General features: G+C 35.3%; 1 protein-coding gene, 1 long non-coding RNA gene and 1 pseudogene across 6 annotated transcripts in view; 1 reads left to right on the plus strand and 2 right to left on the minus strand.

The window, feature by feature from the left end:
• The window catches only part of LOC116557358, a 231,370-nt gene that overhangs the window by 89,196 nt on the left and 114,604 nt on the right, over positions 1 to 27,570 (minus strand). The window lies entirely within an intron of this gene.
• DPY19L2 (dpy-19 like 2) overlaps positions 1 to 27,570 on the plus strand; it is a 109,525-nt gene that overhangs the window by 6,017 nt on the left and 75,938 nt on the right. For all 4 annotated transcript variants that reach the window (XM_032286814.1, XM_032286813.1, XM_032286812.1 and 1 more), the window contains exons 3-8: positions 1,001 to 1,088; positions 3,414 to 3,551; positions 16,542 to 16,662; positions 21,147 to 21,240; positions 25,199 to 25,256; positions 27,256 to 27,347. In XM_032286814.1, the coding sequence (XP_032142705.1) occupies positions 1,001 to 1,088; positions 3,414 to 3,551; positions 16,542 to 16,662; positions 21,147 to 21,240; positions 25,199 to 25,256; positions 27,256 to 27,347 (591 nt within the window). The remainder of the gene's footprint in view (positions 1 to 1,000; positions 1,089 to 3,413; positions 3,552 to 16,541; positions 16,663 to 21,146; positions 21,241 to 25,198; positions 25,257 to 27,255; positions 27,348 to 27,570) is intronic.
• On the minus strand, positions 5,754 to 6,387 carry LOC116557357 (annotated as a pseudogene).

The following is a 27,570-nucleotide window of genomic DNA, read 5'->3' on the forward strand; positions in this document are numbered from 1 at the left end:
AATATTCCTGCAGTTTTCGGTACCCTGGCGTCTGTCCCACATGTAAAGAAGGGCTAGTGGAAAACAGGGTTAATATATGGAACTTTGTTTTATTTTCAACCTCGCTGGAAAGTACTGACTAGGTAAGTTAGCTAATTTTATCACATATGCTCCTTTCTTCACTGCCTACAGCTATTGAGTTTCACTACTAAAATATCTTCAAGTACAGACCTGTATTCTTTGCCACTTGAAAGTCGATCCCTTATGTGATATTATACTTATTATAAGTCTGATTTGATCTAAAGTAATTTTATTTAAAATCATATTCTGAATTCTTTTTCAACAGCTATGGAGGTATTTCCCAAGGCTGGTACATTAGAATCCCTTGAAACTTACAAAGCAAACACTAACATGCCTCTGTTCTGATTTAGAGGCCAGGGATGGAAGGAAAGGTGACAAAGGCCACAAGAATTTTAGATATACAATTAAGGTGTCTTTTTGAGACAGAGTCTTACTGTCGCCCAGTCTGGAGTGCAGTGCAGCGGCATGATCTCCACTCACTGCAACTTCTGCCCACTGGGTTCAAGCAATTCTTCTGCCTCAGCCTCCCTAGCAGCCAGAATCACAGGCATGTGCTACCATGCCTGTGTGATTTTTGTATTTTTAGTAAAGATGTGGTTTCACCATGTTGGCCAGGCTGGTCTCGAACTCCTAACCTCAAGTAATCCTCCTACCTCGTCCTCCCAAAGTGTTGGGATGACAGGTGTGAGCCACCATGCCTGGCCACAATTAAGTTTAAAAACCACTGAGTTAAGGAATTTCAGGTTCATAAATGCCTAAAAACATACTGGATTATAAATGCCTAAAAACATACAAGTTAGTAAGCAAATTATAAAATCAATATTATAACAAATTATTGTTTTCCTTTTTGTGGCTTTCTTACTTTGGTTATCGCTTAGTGATTTTAGTGTTGCTTTTGAAACTTGTCCTGATTGTAATATGATACTTCATTTTTTTCTAGGATACATTTAGTAACACTTTTTGAAAATGATCGTCATTTCTCTCACCTCTCATCTTTGGAACGGGAGATGACTTTTCGCACTGAAATGGTTAGGTTTCTTCTTCTAATGAATTAATTTGTGGTTTAAGAATAGTGAGACAATGAGGTAGAAATGTATGAGGAATGGAAACGAACTTTTGGTGAACTGTGCTGTTTCTTAAACTATAACCCAGATTTATTATTTAAATAGTAAAGAGTTTGAGATTATTTTTCTGTTACTTATTTCATTATCTCTCACCCTTTCCTAATGCAGACTTCTTTTTAAGATAATAAAGATCAATTATAGCATCTGTGGAAGGAGAAAAAAGAAGGCACTGAAGAAGTGATAAAGGGCTATCAAATGAGATGTTATCAGAAATTGCTTTCTCTTTTGCTGCAGTTGGGAGATCCCATGTTTTACCTGGGTCTTTTAATGATTATTATTGTTAATTCAGATCTCTTTTGATTTCAAGATAATATCTTTTGAGAAATAACTTTTGATATAATTTTTAAATAATTTTCTGGGGTTTTTTTTTTTTTTGATACCTAGTCTTTAAAATAGAGTTTTCTGCCGTATACATCTCACATAATTATTGTGAAGAGTAAGTGGGATATTGAATGCCAAAACTGCAGAATTTTACATTTATAAGAGACCACAACCGCCCATCTTCCAAATCTGCTTGTAGCTGGTCGAGGGCCTAGTGAAGCATTGTAACTGGCTCTCCTCACTCTAGCCACTGCTTTTTGTTTAAATTGTGATAAAATTTAAATTTAAAATTGTAATAAAAAAATTTAAACATATGTTTATCATTTAAGTGTACAACTCAGTGACATTAAGTACATTGGTATTTTCTTGCAACTGTCACCACTGTCCACATTCAGAACTTTTGCTATCCTAAACAGAAACTCTTGTACCCACTAATCACACCCAACTGTATTTTCTGTCCTATGAATTTGCTTATTCTAGGCCCCTCAGCCACTACTTTTTATTTTCATCCCTATATTGCCCCTTTAATGTTTCAAAGCATTGGTTACATTAACATATGCATGACATTTGAATATTTTAAAGATATTTCCAAAGACAGAATATAAATTATCATTAAATGGTGTAACTGGCAGAGTCTGGACTTTGGTTGACAGATCACTGGATTCTGATAACAGTTCTGTACTTTCTTGTACAATAATTGTACAATGGCTAGTCAGGTAACCTCTCAGATTCTCAGTAATCTCAGCTGCTCAATAGAGATAATGCCAACCTTAGAGGGGTTTAGGAAAAATGCAGAGAGATAATGAGTGACAACACATGGCGGAATACTTGGCACAAAACAATAGCTGTTATTAATAACTTATTTATATATTTAATATTTCCCTAAATATAGGCTTTTACATATTAGATATCCTTTAATTATTGTATTGCCTTGCTATCCTCCTAAGCAGAAAGGAAAATTCTTTATTAACTCATATTTTGCCAATCAACTATTAGGTAATGGCCTTTCAGACATCAGCTGAAACAGACCTTTAATATAGTATTTACTCATGTTGCTTAATCTATTAAAAGTTAAGGAGTTGGGTGAGGCAGGTATGATTATAGCATATAGCATTTTTTAGTAGGAGTGCATTTTATCAACATGGCCCTTTATTTGCTTTTAGATTTTAGGAACGAAGGCAAGAAATAGATGGGGAAATAAGACACAACGTGCTGTTGTTAATCCACAAATTTTAACTCAACAGCACTTTTGCTATCTTAATGAAACATTTATTTTATATCCTGACGTGTAAGACAGTAAAAGAACCTGCTTTTTAGTACATAGCATTTGTGAGCAACAATAGTCAATGGACATTTAGCTTTCACTTTGCACAGAGCCATTAGATAAAGCTATGAAGTAAGCTAGAAGCACTGGATTCCTTGATTGTGATGCTTATGGTCATTATATTTTATTTCTTAAAAGGATAGGAAAAAAACTAATTTTCTATATGCAAAGTTGTACAGAGGCATGAAGTCATCCCTGTTTATGATAGAATTAATCATATGTCAACCTTCAAGCATCTCAAATGTGGAGGATAAAACCAGATTTGGTAAAATTAAATGTATACTGCCTAAATATTTTAAGACATTATTAGAAAAACTCTTTAAATCATTTGACTATCCCTCCAACTCTTTTGTTTGAAAGCCTATAGAAAAAGTGAAAGAATAGTACAGTGATCACCTGAAAATACATGCTTCTTGAAGTCCAAGAATGCAAACTAGAAAGGAGTAATTAGGAAGTCTTACTATTGACCTTTTCGGTTTTTTTTTTTTTTTTTTTTTTCCAGAAAAAAAAGTTCTAAAGAAATGATAAAAATAAATATTTTAAAGTTTTAATTACATTGACAATATGTGCCTTTTTTTGAAAAGGGGCTTTATTATTCCTACTTCAAGACCATTATTGAAGCACCTTCGTTTTTGGAAGGACTGTGGATGATTATGAATGACAGGCTTACTGAATATCCACTTGTAATTAATACAGTGAAACGCTTCCATCTTTATCCAGAGGTGAGTCATAATTTGAGATAAATAATATTTGTAGAGTGATCCTTTTTATCAGATAAAAATAGTAACCACAATGTTGTTAAAAAAGAAAGGGAGGAGACCTTTCAGGTTTTTAAATTGTGTGTACCTTTGTGGTTAAGCAGAATATCATAAGTTCCTCTTTTAAAATTTAAAGATTCCAGAAACTGTTCTTGTATGCACTCAAAGAATGAACCTTAGTGTGTAAATAATGGCCAGGGTAATAGACAAGCCAGATGGGAAAGAGAGTCATGGGAGGCAAAAAGGTTCTAAATGAGGATGGGCTTTTAGCTTTGGAGACCTTGTAGGTGGGCATGATGACCACGTGAAGGGATAGTGAGAGTGATGAGCTTGAATAGTGATCCTGGAGTTATGTTAGTAAAGTTAAATTTATTTAGTCACACAGCCAGAAATTTATGACTGTCTTCTAACACTTAGCCTAAAAGAGTGTATGGTTTTTATAGTAGTCTGTAAATTCTAGAAATTTGAAAAACAGAGACAAAATTAGCGAACTCAGTTTGTGAACTCAAGATAAATGCTAAATTTGACACCATGGTAAATACTATTGAGTTTAAAGTTGTCTCAGAATCCAGCATATTAATTAAAAGTTACTGCTTTTTAGCCCTTTATTCATATTTTTGTAGTTTTAAAAATTCATTCCCTTAATTTTAAAATGCTTAAAACTGCAGAGACTTAAAAATAATATTCAAATATGTGTGATCAACTATCTAGAATAAATGCTAATGTTTGTCATTTTTGCATCAGCTATTTTAAAATAATTAGAATACAATATAAAAACAATTAAATCACCTTTATTCTGTTTCTAATCCAACTTATACCTTTATTAAAATTTGAAGTGTATGTCCATCCAATCTTTGTTTTCAGGGATTGTTTTATTGTGTGCTTTAAGTCCCACAAATTATCTCATGCTGAATGTGTCACTGTATGATTTTTACTTCAAAGTTGTATTTTTGAACTCTCTGTGTATATATATGTATATATATATATATATATATTTAATTTTAACCATTTTATGAATTCTAAAGTTTATGTATTTCTCCAACTTAATCTATTATTTCCAGTTTTTCAATTGCAAGCAATTAGAAAATGTACATTTTTGTATGGTTTTCTTCTGTATATGTGAAATATTTTGTCTAGGACATATACCTAGAAATGGAATTGCTGTTATAGAGTGTGTGCTTTTTCAGCTTTACCAGATATTGCTAAACTGCTGTCTGAAGCAAATGTAGCAGTTCACACTATGTCTAGAATTTTCTCATATCCTTGTTAGATTTTGAATTGTCGGACCTTGTGATTTTTACTCTTATGATGGCTGTGATATGCTTTTTGTTTTAATTTGTACTTCCCATTAAGATTTTTTGTTTTGATTATTGTATTTTTGAGTTCTGAACATTTTGACTTTCCTTTATGTCTTCTGTTTTTCTGTTGACACTTTTTTTCTTCCAATTTCTATTTTAGGTTCATGGGATACATGTGTGGGTTTGCTATATGGGTAAATTGCATGCAGTGGGGGTTTGGTGTATGAATTATTTTGTCACCCAGGTAATAAGCATAGTACTCAATAGGTAGTTTTTCAATCCTCATCCTCCTCCCACCCTCCACCCTCAAGTAGGCCCTAGTGTCTGTTGTTCCCTCCTTTGTGTCCATGTGTACCCTCAGTATTTAGCTCCACTTATAAGTGAGAATACGCAGTACTTGGTTTTCTGTGTCTACATTAATTCACTTAGTGTACTGTCCGCTAGCTCCATCCATGTTGCTGTAAAGGACATTTTCTCGTTCTTTATAATGGCTGTGTAATATTCATGGTGTATATGTACCACATTTTCTTTATCCATTCCACCATTGATGGGCATTTAGGTTGATTACATGCCTTTGCTATTGTGAATAGTGCTACAGTGAACATACATGTGCATGTGTCTTTATGGTAGACTGATTTATATTCCTTTGGGTGTATACCCAGTAATGGGATTGCTGGGTAGAATGGTAGTTCTGTTTTAAGTTCTTTGAGAAATTTCCAAACTGCTTTCCACAGTGTTTGAACTAGCTTACTTTACCACCAGCAGTGTATAAGCATCCCCTTTTCTCCGTAACCTCACCAGCATCTGTTATTTTTTAGTAATAGCCATACTGATTGGCTTAGTGTGGTTTTGATTTGCATTTCTTTAATTATTAATGATGTTGAACATTTTTTCATATGATTATTGGCCACATGCATATCTAATTTTGAGAAGTTCATGCTCACGTCCTTTGCCTGTTTTTTTCCGTGTTTTAAAAAAGTGGCATTGTTTTATTACTATCTGCAGGTGAGGCCTGCATGATGTGGTGGGAGTGCTAGTTCAGGAGACATGTGGGCTGTGAGGAGGAGTTCATGACAGAAAGGATGGAAGGAAAGGGGGTGGGTTTGAAGTCCAGGCCCAAGGGGTCCTTGAGGAAGGAATCATGGCAAGCCACAGTTAGGCCACCAATCAGATAAAGAAATTCTGGGAAATCCAGCTGCCCATCACTGTTGACATCCAGTTTTTTCATTATGTGGTCAAGGACACTAGGGTCCTTCTGGTTCTTTGTGAAGGCAGCCAGCTCTGTATTCATGAACCTTAGGAACTCTATCTTAGAGACAGTGCAGTTGTAACCACCCTTTCCAGCAAACTTCTGGAAAACACCAATCAGGGACTCAAAGCACCACTCAGTCTCTGTAGGGCTGGAGATTTTTGTCATGTTGGAGATGAGCAAGTCACGGAAGGCTGTGACTGGGAGTGGTGCGGAGTACCCATTTTTTAATGGGGTTGTTTTTTACTTTCAATTTGTTTCTTATAGATTCTAGATATTAGACCTTCATCAGACATATAGTTTGCAAATATTTTCTCCCTTTCTGTTTACTCCCTTGGTAGTTTGTTTTGCTATGCAGAAGCTCTTTAATTTAATTAGGTTGCATTTGTCAATCTTTGTTTTTGTGGCAATTGCTTTTGGCCTCTTCATCATGAAATTTTTGCCAAGGTCTATGTCCAGAGTGGTATTTTCTTTCTTTCTTTTTTTTATTACACTTTAAGTTCTGGGGCACATGCGCAGATTGGCACATGGTTTCCAGCTTTATCCATGCCCCTGCAAATGACGTAAACTCATCCTTTTTTATGGCTGCGTAGTATTCTATGGTATATATGTGCCACATTTTCTTTGTCCAGTCTATCATTGACGGGCATTTGGGTTGGTTCCAAGTCTTTGCTATTGTAAACACTGCCACAGCGAACACGTGTGCATGTATCTTTATAATAGAACATTTTATAATCCTTTGGGTATATACCCAGTAATGAGATTACTGGGTCAAATGGAATTTCTATTTCTAGATCCTTGAGGAATAGCCACACTGTCTTCCACAATGGTTGAACTAATTTACACTTCCATTGACAGTGTAAAAGCATTCCTGTTTCTCCACATCCTCTCCAGCATCTGCTGTCTCCAGATTTTTTAATGATTGCCATTCTAACTGGAGTGAGATGGTATCTCAATGTGGTTTTGATTTGCATTTCTCTAATGACCAATGATGATGAACATTTTTTCACGTTTGTTGGCTGCATAAATGTCTTCTTTTGAAAAATGTCTGTTCATATCCTTTGTCCAATTTTTGATGGGGTTGTTTGTTTTTTTCCTGTAAGTTTGTTTAAGTTCTTTGTAGATTCTGGATGTTATCCCTTTGTCAGATGGGTAGATTGCAAAAATTTTTTCCCATTCCGTTGGTTGCTTGTTCACTCTAATGATAGTTTCGTTTGCTGTGTAGAAGATCTTATGCTTAATTAGATCCCATTTGTCTATTTTGGCTTTTGTTGCCATTGCTTTTGGTGATTTAGTCATGAAGTCCTTGCCTATGCCAATGACCTGAATGGTATTGCCTAGGTTTTCTTTCAGGGTTTTTATGATGTTAAGTCTTGTTTAAATCATTTATCCATCTGGAGTTAATTTTTGTATAAAGTGTATTTTCTATGTTTTCTTCCAGGGTTTTCATTGCTTTAGGTTTTACATTTAAGTCTTTAATTCATCTCATGTTGATTTTTATGTATGCAGAAAGGAAGGGGTGAAGTTTCAGTCTTCTGCATATGGCTAGCCAGTTATCCAAGCATCATTTATTTAATAAGGCATCCTTTTTCCTGTTGACTTGTTTTTGTCAAGTTTGGTGAAAATCAGATGATTCTAGGTGTGTGCACTTATTTCTGGGCTCTCTATTCTGTTTCATTGATCTATGTGTGTGTTTTTGTGCTAGTACCATGCTGTTTTTGTTACCGTAGCCTTACAATATAGTTTGATGTTGGGTAGTATGATGCCTCTGGCTTTGTCCTTTCTGCTTAGGATTGCTTTGGTGATTTGAACTCTTTTTTTGGTTTTGTATGTGTTTTGTTTTATTTTATTTATTTCAAACCTTATTTATGGTGAAGGAGTATCCATACAAGTTTTAGAATAGTTTTCCTAATTATGTGAAAAATGGCATTGGTAGTTTGATAGGAATAGCATTGAATCTGTAAATTGCTTTTGGTAGTATGGTGATTTTAACAATATTGAATCTTCCTATCCATCAGCTTGGAATGTTTTTTCATTTGTTTTTATTGTCTCTGATTTCTTTCAGCAATGTCTTGTAATTCTCATTGTAGAGATTTTTCTCCTCTCTGGTTAGCTCTATTCCTAGGTATTCTTTTATAAGTTTTTTATTACTTTTTGTGGCTATTGTGAATAGGATTGCATTCTTGACTTGGCTCTCAGCTTGGGCATTGTTGGTATATACAAATACTACTGACTTTTGTACATTGATTTTACATCCTGAAACGTTGCTCAAGTTTTAAAATATCATATCTAGGAGCTTTTAGTCAGAGACTGTGGGGCTTTCTAGGTATGAAATTATATCATTCACAAAAAAAAGATAGTTTGAATTTTTGTCTTCCTATATAGTTTTATTGTCTTTCTTTCTCTTGTATGATTGCTCTGGCTAGGACCTCCAGTACTATGCTGAATAGGAATGGGGAGAGTGACCATTCTTTTGTTGTACCAGTTCTCAAGGCTAATGCTTCCAGCTTTTGCCTATTCAGTATGATGTTGGCTATGGATTTGTCATAGAGGGCTCTTATAATTTTGAGGTATGTTCCTTCAATGCCTAGTTTGTTGAAGGTTTTTTTTTTTAAATTATTTACTTTGGGTGCATACTTATCTGGCATTTCTCCCCATGTTATCCCTCCCAACCCTCCCCTCCCTCCCCGCCCCCCCTGCTGTCTCTCCCTACCCCCCTCAACTGCCCCCAGTGTGTGATGCTCCTCTCCCTGAGTCCACATGTTCTCGTTGTTCAACACCCACCTATGAGTGAGAACATACGGTGTTTGGCTTTCTGTTCTTGTGTTAGTTTGCTGAGAATGATGGTTTCCAGATTCATCCAAGTCCCTACAAAGGACACAAACTCATTTTTTATGGCTGCGTAGTATTCCATTGTGTATATGTACCACATTTTCTTTGTCCAGTCTGTCATTGATGGGCATTTGGGTTGATTCTATGGAAGTCTAGTATTTCTTTTTTTTTGAGACAGAGTTTCCAGTCGACACTCAGAAACAGGTTGTTCAGTTTCCAAGTGGTTGTGCGTGTTTGTGTGTGTTTCTTGATCCTGAGTCCCAGTCTGAGTGCGCTGTGGTCTGATAGACTGTTTGTTATGATTTCTGTTCTTTTGTATTTGCTGAGGAGTGATTTGCTTCCAATGATGGGGTCAATTTTAGAGTATGTGCAATGTGGTGCTGAGAAAAATGTATATTCTGTGGATTTGGGATGGAGCATTCTGTGTATGTGAATTAGGTCCACTTGGTCCAGCTCTGCATTCAAGTCCTGGATATCCTTGTTAATTTTCTGTCTCATTGATCTAATATTGAGAGTGGAGTGTTGAAGTCTCCCACTATTATTGTGTGGGAGTCTAAATCTCATTTTGAGTCACTAAGAACTTGCTTTAGGGCCAGACATGGTGGCTCACGCCTGTAATCCAAGCACTTTGGAGGCCAAGGCAGGCAGATCACCTGAGGTCGGGAGTTCAAGACCAGCCTGACCAACATGGTGAAACCCCATCTTTAAAAAAAAAAAAAAAAAAAAAAAGAACTTGCTTTACGTATCTGGGTGCTCCTGTGTTGAGGGCATATGTATTTAGGATACTTAGCTCTTCCTGTTGGATTGATCCTTTTACCATTATGTAGTGTCCTTCTTTGTCTCTTTTGATTTTTGTTGAAGTCCATTTTATCAGAGACTAAGATTACAACCCCTGCTTTTTTTTGTTCTCCATTTGCTTGGTAAATCTTTATCCCTTTATTTTGAGTCTATGTGTGTCTTTGTATGTGAGATGGGTTTCCTGAATATAGCACACTGATGGGTTCTGACTTTTTATCCAGTTTGCCAGTCTGTATCTTTTGATTGGGGCGTTTAGGCCATTTACATTCAATGTTAATATTGTTATGTGTGGATTCGATTCTGCCATTTTGTTACTGACTGGTTTTCTTTCCCATTAGTTGCCTCATTTTCTTCATTGCATTTTTGGTCTTTGCCAACTGGTTTGCTTTTGTAGTGACTGGTACTTTTTCCTTTCTGTGCTTAGTGTTTCTTTCAGGAGCTCTTGTATGGCAGGTCTGGTGGTGACAAAATCTCTCAATAATTCCTTGTCCATAAAGGATTTTATTGCTCCTTCACTTACGAAGCTTAGTTTGGCTGGATATGAGATTCTGAGTTGAAAGTTCTTTTCTTTAAGGATGTTGAATATTGGCCCCCACTCTCTTCTGGCTCTTAGGGTTTCTGCAGAGAGATCTGCTGTGAGTCTAATTGGCTTCCCTCTGTGGGTAACCTGACCTTTCTCTCTGGCTGTCTTTAGCATTTTTTCCTTCATTTCAACCCTGATGAATCTGACGATTATGTGCCTTGGGGTTGCTCTTCTTGAGGAATATCTTTGGGGAGTTCTCTTGTATTTCTTGAATTTGAAATTTGGACTGCCTTGCTAGGCTTGGGAAGTTATCCTGGATAATATCCTGGAACATGTTTTCCAGCTTGGATTCATTCTCCCCATCATATTCAGGTACACCGATCAAGCGTAGATTAGGTCTTTTCACATAATCCCACATTTCTTGGAGGCTTTGTTCATTTCTTTTCACTCTTTTTTTCTCTTGTCTTGCCTTTTTATTTCATTGAGTTGATCTTCAATATCTGATATCCTTTCTTCTCCTTGATCAATCTGGCTATTAAAACTTGTGTTTGCTTCACATAGTTCTTGTGCTGTGTTTTTCAACTCCATCAAGTCGTTTATGTTCTTCTCTATGCTGGTTATTCCAATTAGCATTTTGTTGAACTTTTTTCAAGGTTTTTGGTTGCTTTGCATTGAGTTAGGACATGTTCTTTAGCTCTGAAATGTTTGTTATTAGCCACCTTCTGAAGCCTGTTTCTGTCAATTTGTTGCACTCCTCAGTCAAGTTGTGATCCTGTGTTGTTGAGGAGTTGTGATGCGTTGAAGGAGGAGGGGTGTTCTGGTCTTTGATGGTTTCATCTTTTTTTGTGCTGTTTTTTTCCCATCTTTGTGGATTTACCTGGCTGTGGTGTCAGGGAGCTGCTTGATGAGTTTGCTTGTCTGCCCATGAAGGCTAGGTTTCTTTAGTTCTCTAACATCACATTCCTATATAAATTCTGCTGTGCAGTGTCCAGACATTGCTACTCCTCCAGAGAGAATTCTATGACCACATCCCTAAATGTCAGTGGTTCCTCTGCACTCAGCACTCAACTCTGCACCCGGCACCAGGCTTTGCACTCCGCACTTAGCTCTGCTGCACAGCTCCCCTGGAAGCTTGTTGAAGGTTTTTAAAATAAAAGGATGTTGAATTTTATCAAAAGCCTTTTCTGCAATTATTTAGATTTTTTTTTTTTTTTAGTTCTTTCACGTGAGGAATCATTTATTGATTTGCCTGTGTAGAACCAATCTTGCATCCCAAGAATAAAGCCTACTTGATTGAGTGGATTAGCTTTTGATGTGCTGATGGATTCAGTATGCTAGTATTTTGTTGAGGATTTTGCATCTATGTTCATCAGAGATATTGGTCTGAAGTTTTCTTTTTACATTGTAGCTCTGCCATGATTTGGCATCAGAATGATGCTGGCCTTATAGAATGAGTAAGGAAGGAATCTCTCCTTCTCAGTTTTTTGGAATAGTTTCAGTATGATTGGGACCCACTCTCCTTATATGTCTGGTAGACTTTGGCTGTGAAGCCCTCTGATGGATTTTTCTGGTTGGTAGGCTTTTTATTAGTGATTCAATCTTGGAACTTGTTATTGGTCTACTCAGGGCTTTCATTTCTTCTTAGTTCAATCTTTGGAGGTTATGTATTTCCAGGAATTTAGCCATTTCTTCTAGGTTTTCTAGTTTGTGTGCATAGAGGTGTTCATAAGTGTCTCTGAGAGTTTTTGCATTTCTCCAGGTCAATGGTAATATCTCCTTTGTCATTTCTGATTATGTCTATTTGGATCTTCTCCACCTTTTTCTTAGTCTAGCCTGTGGTCTATTAAACTTATTTGTTCTTTCAAATAACCAACTTATGTCTTTGTTGATCTTTTGTATGGGTTTTTGTGTCTCAATTTCATTAAGTTCATCTCTGATTTGGTTATTTCTTGTCTTCTGCTAGATTTCAGGTTGGTTTGCTCTTGTTTTTCTGATTCTTCTACATATGATATTAGGTTAATTTGAGATCTTTCTAGCTTTTTGAAGTGGGCATTTACCACTGTAAACTTTCCTCTTAGCACTGTTTTAGCTGTGTTTCATCGATTCTGGTATGTTGTATCTTTTTTTTCATTTGTTTCAAAGAATTTCTTGATTTCTGCCTTAATTTATTTGTTGACTCAAAAAGTCATTGAGGAGCAGGTCGTTTAATTTCCATGTAATTGTGTGGTTTTGAGAGATGTTCTTAGTATTGATTTCTGTTTTTTGCTGAGATTTTCTATTTTTCTGGTAAGCATCTCAATTTTTCCATTTGTTTTAAGCATGCTCATTAGAGTATATTTATGATTGTTGCTTTAAAATTCTTGATAATGCTAATATTTCTTTCATCTCAGTGTTGGAATCTATTTATTTTCTCATTCAGTTTGAGACCTTTCTGGTTCTTGATGAGTGATTTTCACTTAAAGCTCAGACATTTTGAGTATTATGTTATGAGACTGGGTTTTATTTAAACCTGCTATTTTAACTGGATATCTCTGGCACCACTCCAGCAAAGGAAGGTATAAAGGGAGAGGACACCATCCTGTTGCTTTCAGGATCACCTGAGGTCAGGAATTCGAGACCAGCCAGGCCAACATGGTGAAACCCCATCTCTACTAAAAATACAAAAATTAGCGAGGCGTGGTGGCAGGCATCTGTAATCCCAGCTACTTGGGAGGCTGAGGCAGGATAATTGGCTTGAACCCAGGAGGAATAGGTTGCAGTGAGCCAAGATCATGCCACTGCACTCCAGCCTGGGTGACAAAAGAGAGACTCCATCTCAAAAAAAAAAAAAAAAAAAAAAAAAAAAAACACAAACAAAGTCTAGGGAGGGTGGAAGTTTAGCTTCCCCACTTGGTCTTTGTTTATTGATAAGGGTGAAACCACATTTTTTTTTCCCTCTGGCAATTAGTTGGAGCGGAGAGATGATAAATCTAAAGGTTTTCTGTATTTCTAGGCTGCCCTTTTCTGGTCTTTTGACTTTCTTGGTACTTTTGTGTGTTTTTCTTAGTCTGTTTTCTATTTGAACAAAACAGCTAAGACTGGGTGATTTGTATAGAATAGAAATTTATATCTCACAATTTCTGGAGTCCAAGAATTCTGGAGTCCAAGGAAGTTGAAGGCTGCTCTGTGCTTCCAAGATGGTGCCTTGATGTTGTATCTTCTGAAGGCGAGAAACACTGTGCCCTCACATGGCAGACAGTAGGAAAGCAAGAGAGCTCTAATCTCATTTATGAGGGAGGAGTCCTTATGGTGTAGTCACCTCTTACAGGTCCCATCTCTTAATATTATCACATTGGCCATTAAGTTTCAACACCTGAATTTTGGAGGAGACACATTTAAACCATAGCAGTGCCCATTGGCATATCTGGATTGCCAGTCTCTTTAACTCCAAATCTGAGAAAATGAGGCACAGAGAGAGCCCATGGAACTCATAACCATGTTGTTCTTTGGGTCTCAAGTCTGTCTTCTCTCTACTTTTCAGAGCCTTCTTATGTTTCATTTGTATATAACTCAAAGGGTTTTCAGTTGTACTTGAAGGGAGTAATCAGGAAAAGTATATCCACTCCATCTTGCCAATAGCAAACATTTGTATTACTTAAATATTTATATATTATATTTTCATTCAGTTCAAATTATTTTCTAACTTATGTGATTTCTTCTTTGATCCGCTGGCAATTTATAATTGTGTTATTATAGACACAGGGAGGGGAATAATTAACTCACTGGGGCTTGAAAGGGCAGGGCAGGGCAGAGCAAGGCAGGGGAAAGCATCAGGGAAAAGAGCAAATGCATGCTGGGCTTAATACTTAGTTGATGGGTCAATAGGTGAAGCAAACTACCATGGCACATGTTTACCTATGTAACAAACCTGCGCATTCTGCACATGTACCCCTAAACATAAAATTAATATATTTTTAAAACCTTCTAGAAACATACACACACAAATAACAAAATAAATAAAGTTGTGTTGCTTAATTTCCAGGTACTTGGAAAGTTTTTCAGATTTCTTTCTGTTTTTCATTTCTGTTTTTAATGTAATTCCTATTAGTAACAGTTGTATAATATAGACCTGCCTAAGATTAAAGCAACATTTTTCTGCACCAACTTTCTCTGCATCCCTGCTTACCCTTTAGAGACACTCTTCTGTTTTTATTTACTTTCATGGCTATCTTCATAACTAATGTAAATGCAAAAACCGGAAATGCCAGATGTAGGTGATGGGGAGGAAGGCAGCAAATCACACTGCCATGTGTGTACCTATGCAGCAATCTTGCATGTTCTTCACATGTATCCCAAAACCTAAAATGCAATAAAATAAATTTAAAAAACAACAAAAAAAACCCTATTTCCTGTATCTTCAATTTCAGTTAATGTTGATTTACTCTCTATATAAAATGAGGGTGTAGCTTATTATACTAGCCCCATTCCTCTCAGTGTTTGATAATTAGTATTTTAATTTTTTTTGGTTGTATCAGACCCTTTATGTAGCAAAATTCTCTATTTCCTGTTTCATTAATTTCTAACAGTATGGTCTCAGAGACTTTTTTTTTTAACTTATTCAACAATATTGAATAATTAGCACAGTTTTCCATTTCTTTTTCGACATTATGAAAAATGTTAAAAGTAATTATAATGTAGTTCAGTTGATTTCAAAACTTGATACTATTATGAAGAACAGGAGCTGTTCCTGATCTTTTCACATCACATAGATAAAAAATTGAGAATCTGGATTTACTGACAACGCTATGTAGCACTACAATGTTGAATTTTATATTCATACTTTTGTGTTCACAGGAGACTAATTTCTCATTTAAAAATAAAACATATACATTTAGAACAGAATCTTTTAAAAAGGTAAAAGCATTCACTGCATACTATATACCAGTACTATACTTAGGACATAGAACACATATGACTGTATTTATGAGCTCTTATCTCACCTCTCTTGCAGAATGGTTATGATGAAATTCATTTGAGAGGTGAAGTGACTGACAGCCTTCTAAGGTTGAAGGATTACTTGAGACCATAGAAACTGTGACTTACAGAGTCAAATTTAAGTTCAATTCTGACATCAAAGCCATGCTTTCGCTACTATGTCAAACTGCATAATAAATCTACACTTGCGAGACATGGAAAGATGTTTATAATGTTTAGTAATGTATATTACATTAACATTGATAATATGATGTCATTACCTAGTATTGAGTAACTCTAGTTACATGTTTTAAATGCCTAGGGGGAAGACTGGAAAGATAATCACCATATTTTTTTTTTTGAGTTGAAGTTTCACTCTTGTTGCCCAGTTTGGAATGCAGTGGTGCAATATCGGCTCACTGCAGCCTCAACCTTCTGGTTTCAAGCGATTCTCCTGCCTCGGCCTCCTGAGTAGCTGGGATTACAGGCACCTGCCACCATGCCAGGATAATTTTTGTATATTTAGTAGAGATGGGGTTTCACCATGTTGCCCAGGCTAGTCTCAAACTCCTGACCTCTGATCTGCTTCCCTTGGCCTCCCAAAGTGCTGGAATTACAGGTATGAGCCACTGTGCTCTGCCAATCACCAAAACATTAAAAGTGGTTAGCTCTAAGAGGCACTTAGTTTCTCTTTCAACTCATTATTTTTTAACTTTTTTCCCCAATGATCTCATATTAGTTTTCCAGAATGTATAATGTTATTTTTAAAAAACCTCTGAGAAAGGAATATTTAGCTGGAATTTTTTTCTGTTGTTATTTTTCCTTTGTCTTGAGCTTTTAAAAATAGATTGCTGATTTGAAAGAGTTGTTCAATTAAATCTTGTGCTTGGTTAAAATTGTAATGGGCACAGGAGCTATTATTCCATTCTGTTCAATTTTTATAACATATTTTATATATTTTATGAAGAAATAAATTCAAGGATCTAAATGAAATGAATTATGAAATGTTTCTGTAAATTTTTGTGTTTTTCTATTAATCACCATATTTTAATTATATACTTTTATACTGAATTACATTTACTGTTATTTATATCATAGAATTGGTTACCATATATATAATATTTTTCTATGTAGAAGCATAATATATAATTTTTAAGTGACTGATTCACAAGAGAAATGATCTAAATTGTTAGAGTTTATAATGTGTAAGGCAACCATCACAAAATGGTATTTTGGAAAGATTATTATTATGAAGAGAATGTATTTTCCTCCATTATCTCTTTGTTTTTATCTTTTTTAAGGTAATCATAGCCTCCTGGTATCGCACATTCATGGGAATAATGAATTTATTTGGACTAGAAGCTAAGACCTGCTGGAATGTCACCAGAATAGAACCTCTTAATGAAGTTCAAAGCTGTGAAGGCATGTTTCTTCCAAAAAGCTGTTCTGCTGTCATTTGTAAACATTCATAAACATTTAATAATATTATTATTCACTTTTTAGAATTATTGTAAACTGTTGTTGATTGAAAAAAAATTTAGAACTGACTCACCTCAATGAGTATCTTACATTTTAAAGTAGTTTTCCGAGAAGGAAGGCTGTGTACTTACAAATTTGAGTATTAACATATCCCATTGTAAGGCAATCTTGACCATAAGTCTTCTCTTTCAGAATGAGAAGATACAGAAAGATGGTTTTTGGGATAGCTTCAATATATAAATTTTGAGGATAGATTAAATAGTCAAATATCTATTTGTAACAGTTAATATATAAATTTATGCATACATATTTAAAAATCAGATATGCAATAATAGATTGATTTAGAAGAATTATTTTTTATATATGCTCAGAGTCCATGAGTAGTACTAGTAAAAGTCTTCCTATTTATCTTCTACATTGGTGCCTTTGTCAAAGAACCACTTTTGGAATCATCTAACAGCTTTCCAGGTTACATAGTGGTCACTACCATTTAAGATGTTTGCATTTCAGCACTTTCACAATTCAAATATGGTGCTTTCCCTTGAGACTCTTGTTCAAAGCCACATGTATCTCTTTGAATAACACTAACACTGTTGTTTTTTTCTTTATTTCTTCAAATTCTTAACAACATGATTACTTATTATATTTTATGAATATATTTTTAGACTTGCAACAACATTCAACTTTAGAATATAAACTAAATCTGTATTTTCCTTCCTTTTTTTTTTTTTTTTTTTTTTTACTGATTCCCTCAGTAAAAATAGAATTGATGAGGATGTTTGAGGGGCAATTATACTTTTTGTGTAAAATGTAAAGGACTGGAGAAAATGCCTCATAAAATGAGAGACTTTTTTTAAAAAAAATTTTTTATTATGTTCTAGAGTACATGTGCAGATCATGCAGGATTGTGGTTTGCTGCCTCCATCCCTCTGTCACCTACATTTGGCATTTCTCCCCATGTTACCCCTCCCCTAACTCCCCACTGTACGCTCGCTGTGCCTTCCTTGCCCCCTCAACAGACCCCAGTGTGTGATACTCCCCTCCCTGTGTCCATGTGTTCTCATTGTTCAACACTCGCCTATGAGTGAGAACATTCGGTGTTTGATTTTCTGTTCTTGTGTCAGTTTGCTGAGAATGATGGTTTCCAGATTCATCCATGTCCCTACAAAAGACATGAACTCATCGTTTCTTAATGGCTGCATAGTATTCCATGGTGTATATGTGCCACATATTTTCCCTGTCCAGTCTATCATCAGTGGGCATTTGGGTTGGTTCCAGGTCTTTGCTATTGTAAACAGTGCTGCAATGAACATTCGTGTGCATGTGTCCTTATAATAGAATGATTTATAATCCTTTGGGTATATACCCAGTAATAGGATTGCTGGGTCAAATGGAATTTCTATTTCTAGGTCCTTGAGGAAGCACCATACTGTCTTCCACAATGGTTGAACTAGTTTACACTCCGACCAACAGTGTAAAAGTGTTCCTATTTCTCCACATCCTTTCCAGCATCTGTTGTCTCCAGATTTTTTAATGATCGCCATTCTAACTGGTGTGAAGTGGTATCTCAATGTGGTTTTGATTTGCATTTGCCTAATGACCAGTGATGATGAGCATTTTTTCATATGTTTGTTTGCCTCATATATGTCTTCTTTTGAAAAGTATCTGTTCATATCCTTCTCCCACTTTTGGATGGGTTTGTTTTTTTCTTGTAAATCTGTTTTAGCCCTTTGGATATTAGATTCTGGATATTAGCCCTTTGTCAGATAGGTAGATTGCAATTTTTTTTCCCCATTCTGTTGGTTGTCAGTTCACTCTAATGATTGTTTCTTTTGCTGTGCAGAAGCTCTGGAGTTTAATTAGGTCCCATTTGTCTATTTTGGCTTTTGTTGTCAATGCTTTTGGTGTTTTAGTCATGAAGTCCTTGCCTATGCCTCTGTCCTGAATGGTTTTGCCTAGGTATTCTTCTAGGGTTTTTAATGGTGTTAGGTCTTATGTTTAAGTCTTTGATCCATCTGGAGTTAATTTTAGTGTAATGTGTCAGGAAGGGATCCAGTTTCTGCTTTCTGCACATGGCTGGCCAGTTTTCCCAACACCATTTACTAAACATGGAATCGTTTCCCCATTGCTTGTTTTTGTCAGGTTTGTCAAAGATCAGATGGTTGTAGATGTGTGGCATTGCCTCCAAGGCCTCTATTCTGTTCCATTGGTCTATATCTCTGTTTTGGTACCAGTACCATGCTGTTTTGATTATAGGTCGTGATGTCTCTGGCATTGCGCTTAGGATTGTCTCGGCTATGCCGGCTCTTTTTTGGTTCCATATGAAGTTTAAGGGGTTTTTTTCCAGTTCTGTGAAGAAGGTCATTGGTAGCTTGATGGGGATATCATTGAATCGGTAAATTACTTTGGGCAGTATGGCCATTTTCAAGATATTGATTCTTCCTAACCATGAGATGGAATGTTTCTCCATTTGTTTGTGTCCTCTTTAATTTCCTTGAGCAGGGGTTTGTAGTTCTCCTTGAAAAGGTCCTTTACATCCTTTGTTAGTTATATCCCTAGGTATTTTATTCTGTTTGAAGCAATTGTGAAGGGGAGTTTGCTCATGATTTGGCCAATGAGAGAATTTGTAATGATTCAGTCAGCTAGAAGATGTGACCCTGTCTGAGTGGTGAAAGTGATCACCTAAATATGGTATTAATTACATTCCCAATAGGTGATAGGTTAGTTTTGCCGACATTAGGAGTAAGAGAGGAGAAGTATTTTAAGAATAGGGAATAGCATATTCAAATATCCTGAAGCAGGAGGGAGCTGAAAGAAGGCTAGAATTCCTGGAAGCAACAAAGAGGAAAAACGATGTGAAACGGTTTTGGAAATCAAAGCAAAGGTCAGATCACGAAGGGCGTGTGCTGGTGAAGGAGTTTTACTTTATCCATTGAAAAATTTTAACAGATTTGGATTTAAAAAAATATGTAGTCAATGGTATGGAAAGAATATTAGTAAAGGGACAAAAGCCGGTTCAGGGAGGCCGGGCAGGAGACTGTTGTGCTCTGAGCAAGTGATTGCAGGAAGGATAACGTGGATGTGCCTGGGTTTGAGAGAGATTTTGGAAGTAGAGTGGACAAGCTTCGGTAATTGTTTGGTAGGGCGAGTGAAGAATCATGTGAAACACAGTTTGGTTTCTAGCTTAAGTAACTGAGCTCCTTTGAATGGTAGGACACATTTGAACAGCAGCAGGTTTGCATTGATGTGCTTCACTGTGTATGCATTACTTAGAGGTACCTAAGAGACCTCAGAGTGGGGACGTCAAGTGGCTGTCTGGGTATGTAAGAATAAGGAAAAAGTTCTGGACTAAATGTAGACCTGGAGTCGTCTGTATATAGATCATTGGAGCCATGGGAGTGGAAGAATTTCTTTATGGAGAATGTGAGGATGGAGAAATGAAGAGGGCATATGGTGAAGCCTAAGGTGGTCCAATATTAGAGAGGTACATAAAATGAGAGAAATTACTGGAACTGATGGAAGGAGTGATCAGAGAGGCAGAAAGAATCAGAAGGCCAGCCTTCAGACTTTGGCTCCAGCCAGTTAAAGTGAAATAACCTTTAACAAGTTGAATATTCTATGTTCTGTTTTCTCAACCATAAGAAAAGTATTTTTATATCGGCTAATATCATAAATTGTTCTGAGAATTCTGTGGGATGATTGTGAAGTACATAGAGACTAAAGCTGTACCCTGAAGTCAAAACCATACCTTAACTCTTCCTAGAGCCTAGCAAAAGATGAAAATAATGCAATGAATTTTCTTTTGTATTCATTAAGTGGTTCTACAGAGAGTTCCAGACACTGAACTACAGTAGCATCACCTAAACAAATGTGAAGCCTCAACAAATCATTATAGTATAATAGTAACTCATTAAAGTACAAACACAATTATAAAAATAACTATATAATACCTCATTAAGGGTGAGCTTACATGTGTGCGTGTATGTATATATATATATGTGTGTTTATACAGATATGTGTGTATGTGTATATATACGTGTGTAAAAACTGTGTATCACATGTGGCAGGCACTTACATCTGCTGGCCTGTCTATCTTGATAACAGTACTACAATTTTGTTTGAAGAAGCAGTGAGACCGATCTCAGGTGATAGGTTGAAATTAATTTCAACAGTCATGTGTTTTGCGCGCGCACACACACACACACATATACACATATATATACACATACACACACATATATATGTGTCTGTATAAACATACATAGAAACTCTTATAAGGGTAAAGAATTAAACACAGCCGCAATCTGGAAAGCAAATGCTTTCAGCAAATTCATGAGCTCTTGATTGCAAAGCACTGAGATAATTATGCCCAATCGCTTTACAGTCCTGTATTCATTAAACACTGAATTATCTGTATCTTTTCAAAGGATTGGGAGAGCCTGCTTGCTTTTATGTTGGTGTAATCTTTATTTTAAATGGACTAATGATGGGATTGTTCTTCATGTATGGAGCATACCTGAGGTAAGGCTACTACTGAATTAAGAGACCTTTCATTGGGCTTACACAGACTGGCTGATATTTGTTGATTAAATAAAAAGGAAAATTAATGAGATTAGACTCATATCAGGAAAGTTTGTGGATTTATTTGATTTTTCAGAAGCTTAATATTCAGAAACGGGAGCTATCACTAAAATTCTATCTTAAAGGGATCCCTTTTATCCTGTAAGTATTTTTTAAAACTAATGAAGATTTCCTAACAAAGGCTTTAATGGGATACCTCCTAGTTTCATGTGTAAAATTAATAAAACATTGGAGGAGATCTTTGGTTAGCAGTAGTAGCAGCTTATTTCTAATTGTATATTCTAAGGGTGAAATTAAGCAGTGGAAAAAACTGTGTATCACATGTGGCAGGCACTTACACCTGCTAGCCTGTCTATCTTGATAGTACTACCACAATTTTGTTTGAAGAAGCAGTGCGACCGGTCTCAGGTGATAAGTTGAAATTTATTTCAATGGTCATGTGTTTTGTTTCTGCACTTCATTGCTCCCTGAGATAGCCATGTCAGCTAGCTTTTGCTAATGAAAATGAAGGTGAAGTCAGTTTTAGTTACACCTGGGAAAGTATCTGCCTTTCTCACAAAAGGACAGATTTAGCTGCCCCTTCTCTGTTTCTTCCTGCTTTTATTACGCTAGGATGTCATGCCCACAGCTGCAGCAGTCATCTTGTGACTGTAAGGGAAAGGCCATAAAAATAGCAGATATATCTGGCCTAGTCCTTCTGCTGCTGAACCAATGCCAACTGATACTTACCTTTCATTTTCTTGTTGAATGATATAATAAACAACATCCATAATGTGTAAGCCACTCTTATTAGGTTTTCTGTTTCTTTCAATGGAACATAGTCCTAACTGAATCATCAGGTTTCTTTACAATGTTATTCTTGTCCTACAAAACATTTAAAATTTATAATTAATAACTTTACTCTTTCAACAAATGTTTATTGAGTTTTCATAGGGCTTATAACAATAGAGATTAGTAAATATGCACACTGTTTTGGGAAGTTTTCAACATAAAAAAGACTAGCATAGAATCAATGCAAACTAGTGACATATTCAGTGTTGTACCAGGGATACTATACAGCACAGTACATGAAAAGAAAAGTAGTAATGAGTATAAGGATTGGAAAACTTGAAAAAAAAAGAAACAAGTGTTCTTAAAAGTAGATTACATCATATATCTAGAAAATGTTTAAAGTTTATGGATACAGTATTTATAATAAGAAAATTTACATGTTACTAGATGCAAACATTAATATTAAAATTCAGAATTATAAATTGCATATACTAGCATCAAAGAAAAAATGAAATTTTAAAAGGATGCTATTTAGAATAGCATTAAAAGCATGACGTTCATAAGAATAAATCCAACAAAAGATACATATGACAGCTATGGGAAAATGATTAAAACATTACTGAGGTATGTCTAGGAAAATCTAAGTGGAGAGATAAATCTTCAATTCATTGATTGAAGACTTTATATTAAAAAGATTTATAGATTCAGTGCTTTACCAGTCAGAATTCCAACATATTTTCTGTTGACTTTGATGAGCTGATTTAAAAGTTATTCAGAAATGCAAAGGGCCAAATACAGTCAAGATATTCTTGAAAAATGAGAATTTACGCTATCAATGGTTGCTATATGATAAAGCTAAGGTAAAAATATGCCATGATATTGGCACAGGAATAGGCAAATAGATAACTGAGCCCAGAAGCAGAGCTCAGAAGCAGAAATGTACATTTAAAGGCATTTGATATATGGAAAAGTGGGTATTGCAGATTGGTGGGCAAGGACAGGCATTTTAATAAAGTGCTGGAATAATTGGGAGATCACATGGAACAAAGAAATTGGAGCTATATAAACAGTAACTCCAACTTGGATTAAACACTCTCTAATATGAAAGACAAATTTATAAAATGTTTATCATGTAATAAAGAAAAATATCAGTCACTTGGAATAAGAAATGGTTTCTTAAACAAGATGTAAAAATCCAGCCATGAGGAAAACTGATAAATTTGATGAAAAGAACTTCAATTCCTCAAAAGAACTGTAGGAGAAAATACCACAAAGTCAGTGAAGATATTTACAAAGTAAATACCACCTACTATCCAGAAATTCCATTCATTAATTTGACAAATATTTATCGAAAGCCTGTTGTGACCTGGAACACTGTTCTAGGCGCTTGGAATACAGAACTGAAATCTCTGTCCTCATGAAGTTTATATTAGAGTAGGAAGATAAAGACAAAGAAGAAAGATAACCTGATAGAAAAATGGACAAAATGTTTATGAACTATTACTTCTCAGAAGAACACCAAATGGTCAATAAAACATATGCAAAGTTGACCACCATCATTAGTCATAAAGAAAATACAAATTCAAACCACAGTGAAATACCAACTCACATCTAACAGATTGATAAGGAAACTTTTATCCACCACAGGTGGACATATAAATTGGTACAACTATTTTGATAAACAGTGTACATTATCTGGTGAAGTTGAAGTTATAGATAACTTGTAACTCAGTAATTCTAATTTAAAGTATATATTCCCAAAAATGTCTAGCACACATGTACTAGGAAGTACATGCATTAATATAGTAGCATTATTTGCAACAGCTTCAAACTGGAAACAACCTACATATCCGTTAACAAAGAAATAAATACATTTTGATTTATTAACATGGTGGAACAGTATACAATAAAGAGAATGAATGAACTATACAGCTACATACAACATGGTTGAATCTTACAAATACAATTTTGAATGAGTGAATCCAGGTACAAAATTAAAAAAAAATACTGCATATTTCCATTTGTATTTTGTTTAAAAACAGATTAATTTAAATCATAGTTTGATATATATATAGAAATGGTTATGTTAATCTGAAAAAACAGGTCAGTAACTGATTCTTGGAGGCTGGCAAGTGGGGACTCAGTACAATCATTTCTCTATTTCAATGCACTTTTATGTATGTCATATAGAAATATGTAAGCTCATTAAAGTATTTTGAGGAAAATAATTGCTTTGAGATTGGGCAGGTTTAAAGTGTTTTAAAAAGTTCCATTTTTAAAAAATAGTTTGTATTTCTTACCTTTTTTATATTTTAATATGGAAAATGTTATACCACAATGACTAAAACATTTTAAAATCAGTTTTTTCATTGGGAGGGCTACCTAAGAGGTGCCAGTCTCTCTAAATTGGTTATATAGTTGTGGAATATAAAATGCACTATTAGGCTCTAGTCTTTAAGAAGGATATCTTATTCCAAGTGTGTATTTATCAAAGCTCAGCCAATGTTTACTTAGGATTTCTGCCTTTCATTATATGTAACTTTTACCTCATATAAAAACAATGCTGTAAACAAAATATTGAACCCTAGTAAATAATATTCATGCTGAAAAAAAACTCCGAAAAACAAAAAGAAATGGTTTTTATGTTTCATCTGATTTTTGTATTCTGCGTTACTGCTTCTCTGGAACTCAAATAAGGAATATTTGCAGTAGTTTAGACAGTTCTAAGTTACTGCTAAATGAAACTGTTAGAATCTTGTCTTCATATTTCAGTCCCTTAAATCGAATTTCAAAAGATAAAAATTTGCCTTTTTTCAGAGTATTCTAAGGATGTGATTTAGACTCTAAAGTGCTAGCTTGTTTCTTAAAAATTATTTTATGTTCACACCTTATGTATTTTATTTTAAAAGTATTTTAGCTATAATAAATTATAAAATTGAGGTTATGTGTACACTATGTACACTTTTTAGAATTGTACATTCAGTATTTAAATATAAACTACATGGGTATGGTTGATTACTATTATGTTTTAAATATGGAAAACTGATTTTTAAATTCTGAGATAACTGAAAAACTCACTATATTTTACTTGAATTTTGATTATATACTGTTTTTTTTTCTTTTGCAGTGGGACTCAACTAGGAGGTTTTATTACAGTACTGTGCTTATTTTTCAACCATGGAGAGGTCTGTTTTCTAGAAAGCAATTTTTAAGAAATAGAAGGGGCTGTAGAGGAACAAGAAAATGTTTTCATTAAAACAATATATAATTGTATACTACTTATGACTTCACAGTATTTTAAAGACCCTTGTGTTATAAACTGGTATTTTAATCATGTTGATTGAAATGTTTAGCTAGAATTTCAAACATGAAATCTCTTGCCTTATTTTTAGTAAAATATACATGTATTCTGTAGAGAAAGAGAAATACTGTACTTGTTGAGTTGAATCACATCATGTACATCATCTGATTTATTCCTACTAAACTTTTTTGGGGGTTGATGGTAGCCTCACCATACAAGTTATGAAATTTAAATTTAAAGAAAATTAAGTTACTTATTCACTACACGATGAAGCTGGATTTCCTATTCTGTGTCTGTCTGCTTTTAAATCCTCTCTCTCTCTCTCTCTCTCTCTCACACACACACACATATATTTATAAAATTATGTTTATATTTTATAGAAACATATATAACATATATATATATTCAACTTTTTTATTGTGGTAAGAATAAGTAACATGAGATCTGCCCTGTTATCAGATTTTTAAGTGTACAAAACAGTATTAACACAATATTGTACAGCAGATCTCTAGAACTTATTCATTTGCCTAACTAAAACTTTGTACATACTGCACTCCCCTTAGCAACAATGAAAGAGGCCTCAGGCCTGACAGCAGGCACACGGTTAAGACACTGCCATCTGCTCCCTCACTTCTTTCTGTTATGTCATGCTGCCCATTCAGTAATGCAAAGTGCTGAATTCAAAATAGACATTAACTTACGAATTCAGCCCAATGAAACGTAGTCCACCTAAAAAAGAGCTCGTAGAAGCTTATTTCAAATACAGTGGATTCATTCAACAAAACATTGAGTACATACTATGTCCATGCTCTGTTAGATCCTGAGGATATGGCAATGAAAAAGAGTGAGACTCTACTAGCTCTTGGGAGCAAAATATTTAACATGTTTTGACACAGTTTACATAAGGTAGAAATTGTTTGTTTGCTTGCTTGTTTGTTTGATATGGTGTCTTGCTCTTTCACCCAGGCTGGAGTGCACTGATGCGATCTCAGCTCACTGCAACCTCCACTTCCAGGGTTCAAGCAATTCTCCTGCCTCCGCCTCCTAAATAGTTGGGATTACAGGCATGTGCCACCACGCATGGCTAAATTTTTGTATTTTTAGTAGAGATGGGATTTCACCATGTTGGACAGGCTGGTCTTGAACTCCTGACCTCGTGATCCACCCACCTAGGTCTCTCAAAGTGCTGGGGCTTACAGGTGTGAGCTGCCACGCCCAGCCAGGGTAGAAGCACTTTTATCCATTGCTGTTGGGTTAATTTTTAAAAATCAGTTAGGTAAATCGTAATATTTGGGTTAATTTTTAAAAATCAGATAAATCATAATAATTATACATAAAAGCCTTATATATATTATTTTAAAGCAAACAAATGTATTGTCATTCAACAATGTGTTGACAGAAAGACAAAGCTTTTTCTCTGAGTGTCCCAGACAACTGTTGGATGAGTTGACTTTCTTATAGGTATCATAATTCCTCTTCCAAAATTTACAATTTTGGTTTCTTGGAAGAGGAGCAATAACTTTTAAGACTCTTACAAAGTAATAAGAGTTTACATTCTTTCTAGAATTTTAGAATTTTTGATGGAAAATTTTTCCATCAAAATTCCCATATGTCTTATGGGCATTTTGTCTAAAAATAAAAATTGTTTCTAAGACATATGTCTGATCTATCTGTTGCTGGTTTCTGTACATGGTAGTTAATTGCTCTCTACTTAATGGCCTCATGCATTAAGAGAGCTTCAAAACCTGAGAAGCTATGCCAGACGCTAGGAAATGGAATCTAGTGATCCTAGTATTAAAATTACTAAAACAAACTCACCCCTGGTTTTTAAATAGGTTTGTTGTAGTAAGCATGATATGAAATGGGCATTTTGTTGATTTCAGGCCACCCGTGTGATGTGGACGCCACCCCTCCGTGAAAGTTTTTCCTATCCGTTCCTTGTACTTCAGATGTATATTTTAACTTTGATTCTCAGGTAACTTTGATTTATAAAACAAAGGCAAATAAGTTATAAGTTAAGTTTCTTAAAATATACTTCAGTCCAGCACTTTGGGAGGCCGAGGTTGGCAGATCACTTGAGGTCCTGAGTTCAAGACCAGCCTGGCCAGCATGGTGAAACCCCGTCTTTACTAAAATACAAAAATTAGCCCTGCGTGGTGGTGTATGCCTGTAATCCTAGCTACTCGGGAGGCTGAGGC

Source organism: Sapajus apella, unplaced genomic scaffold (genome assembly GCF_009761245.1).
Source record: "Sapajus apella isolate SASKATOON/1434 unplaced genomic scaffold, GSC_monkey_1.0 scaffold19, whole genome shotgun sequence".
In the NCBI taxonomy this organism is placed as follows: domain Eukaryota; kingdom Metazoa; phylum Chordata; class Mammalia; order Primates; family Cebidae; genus Sapajus; species Sapajus apella.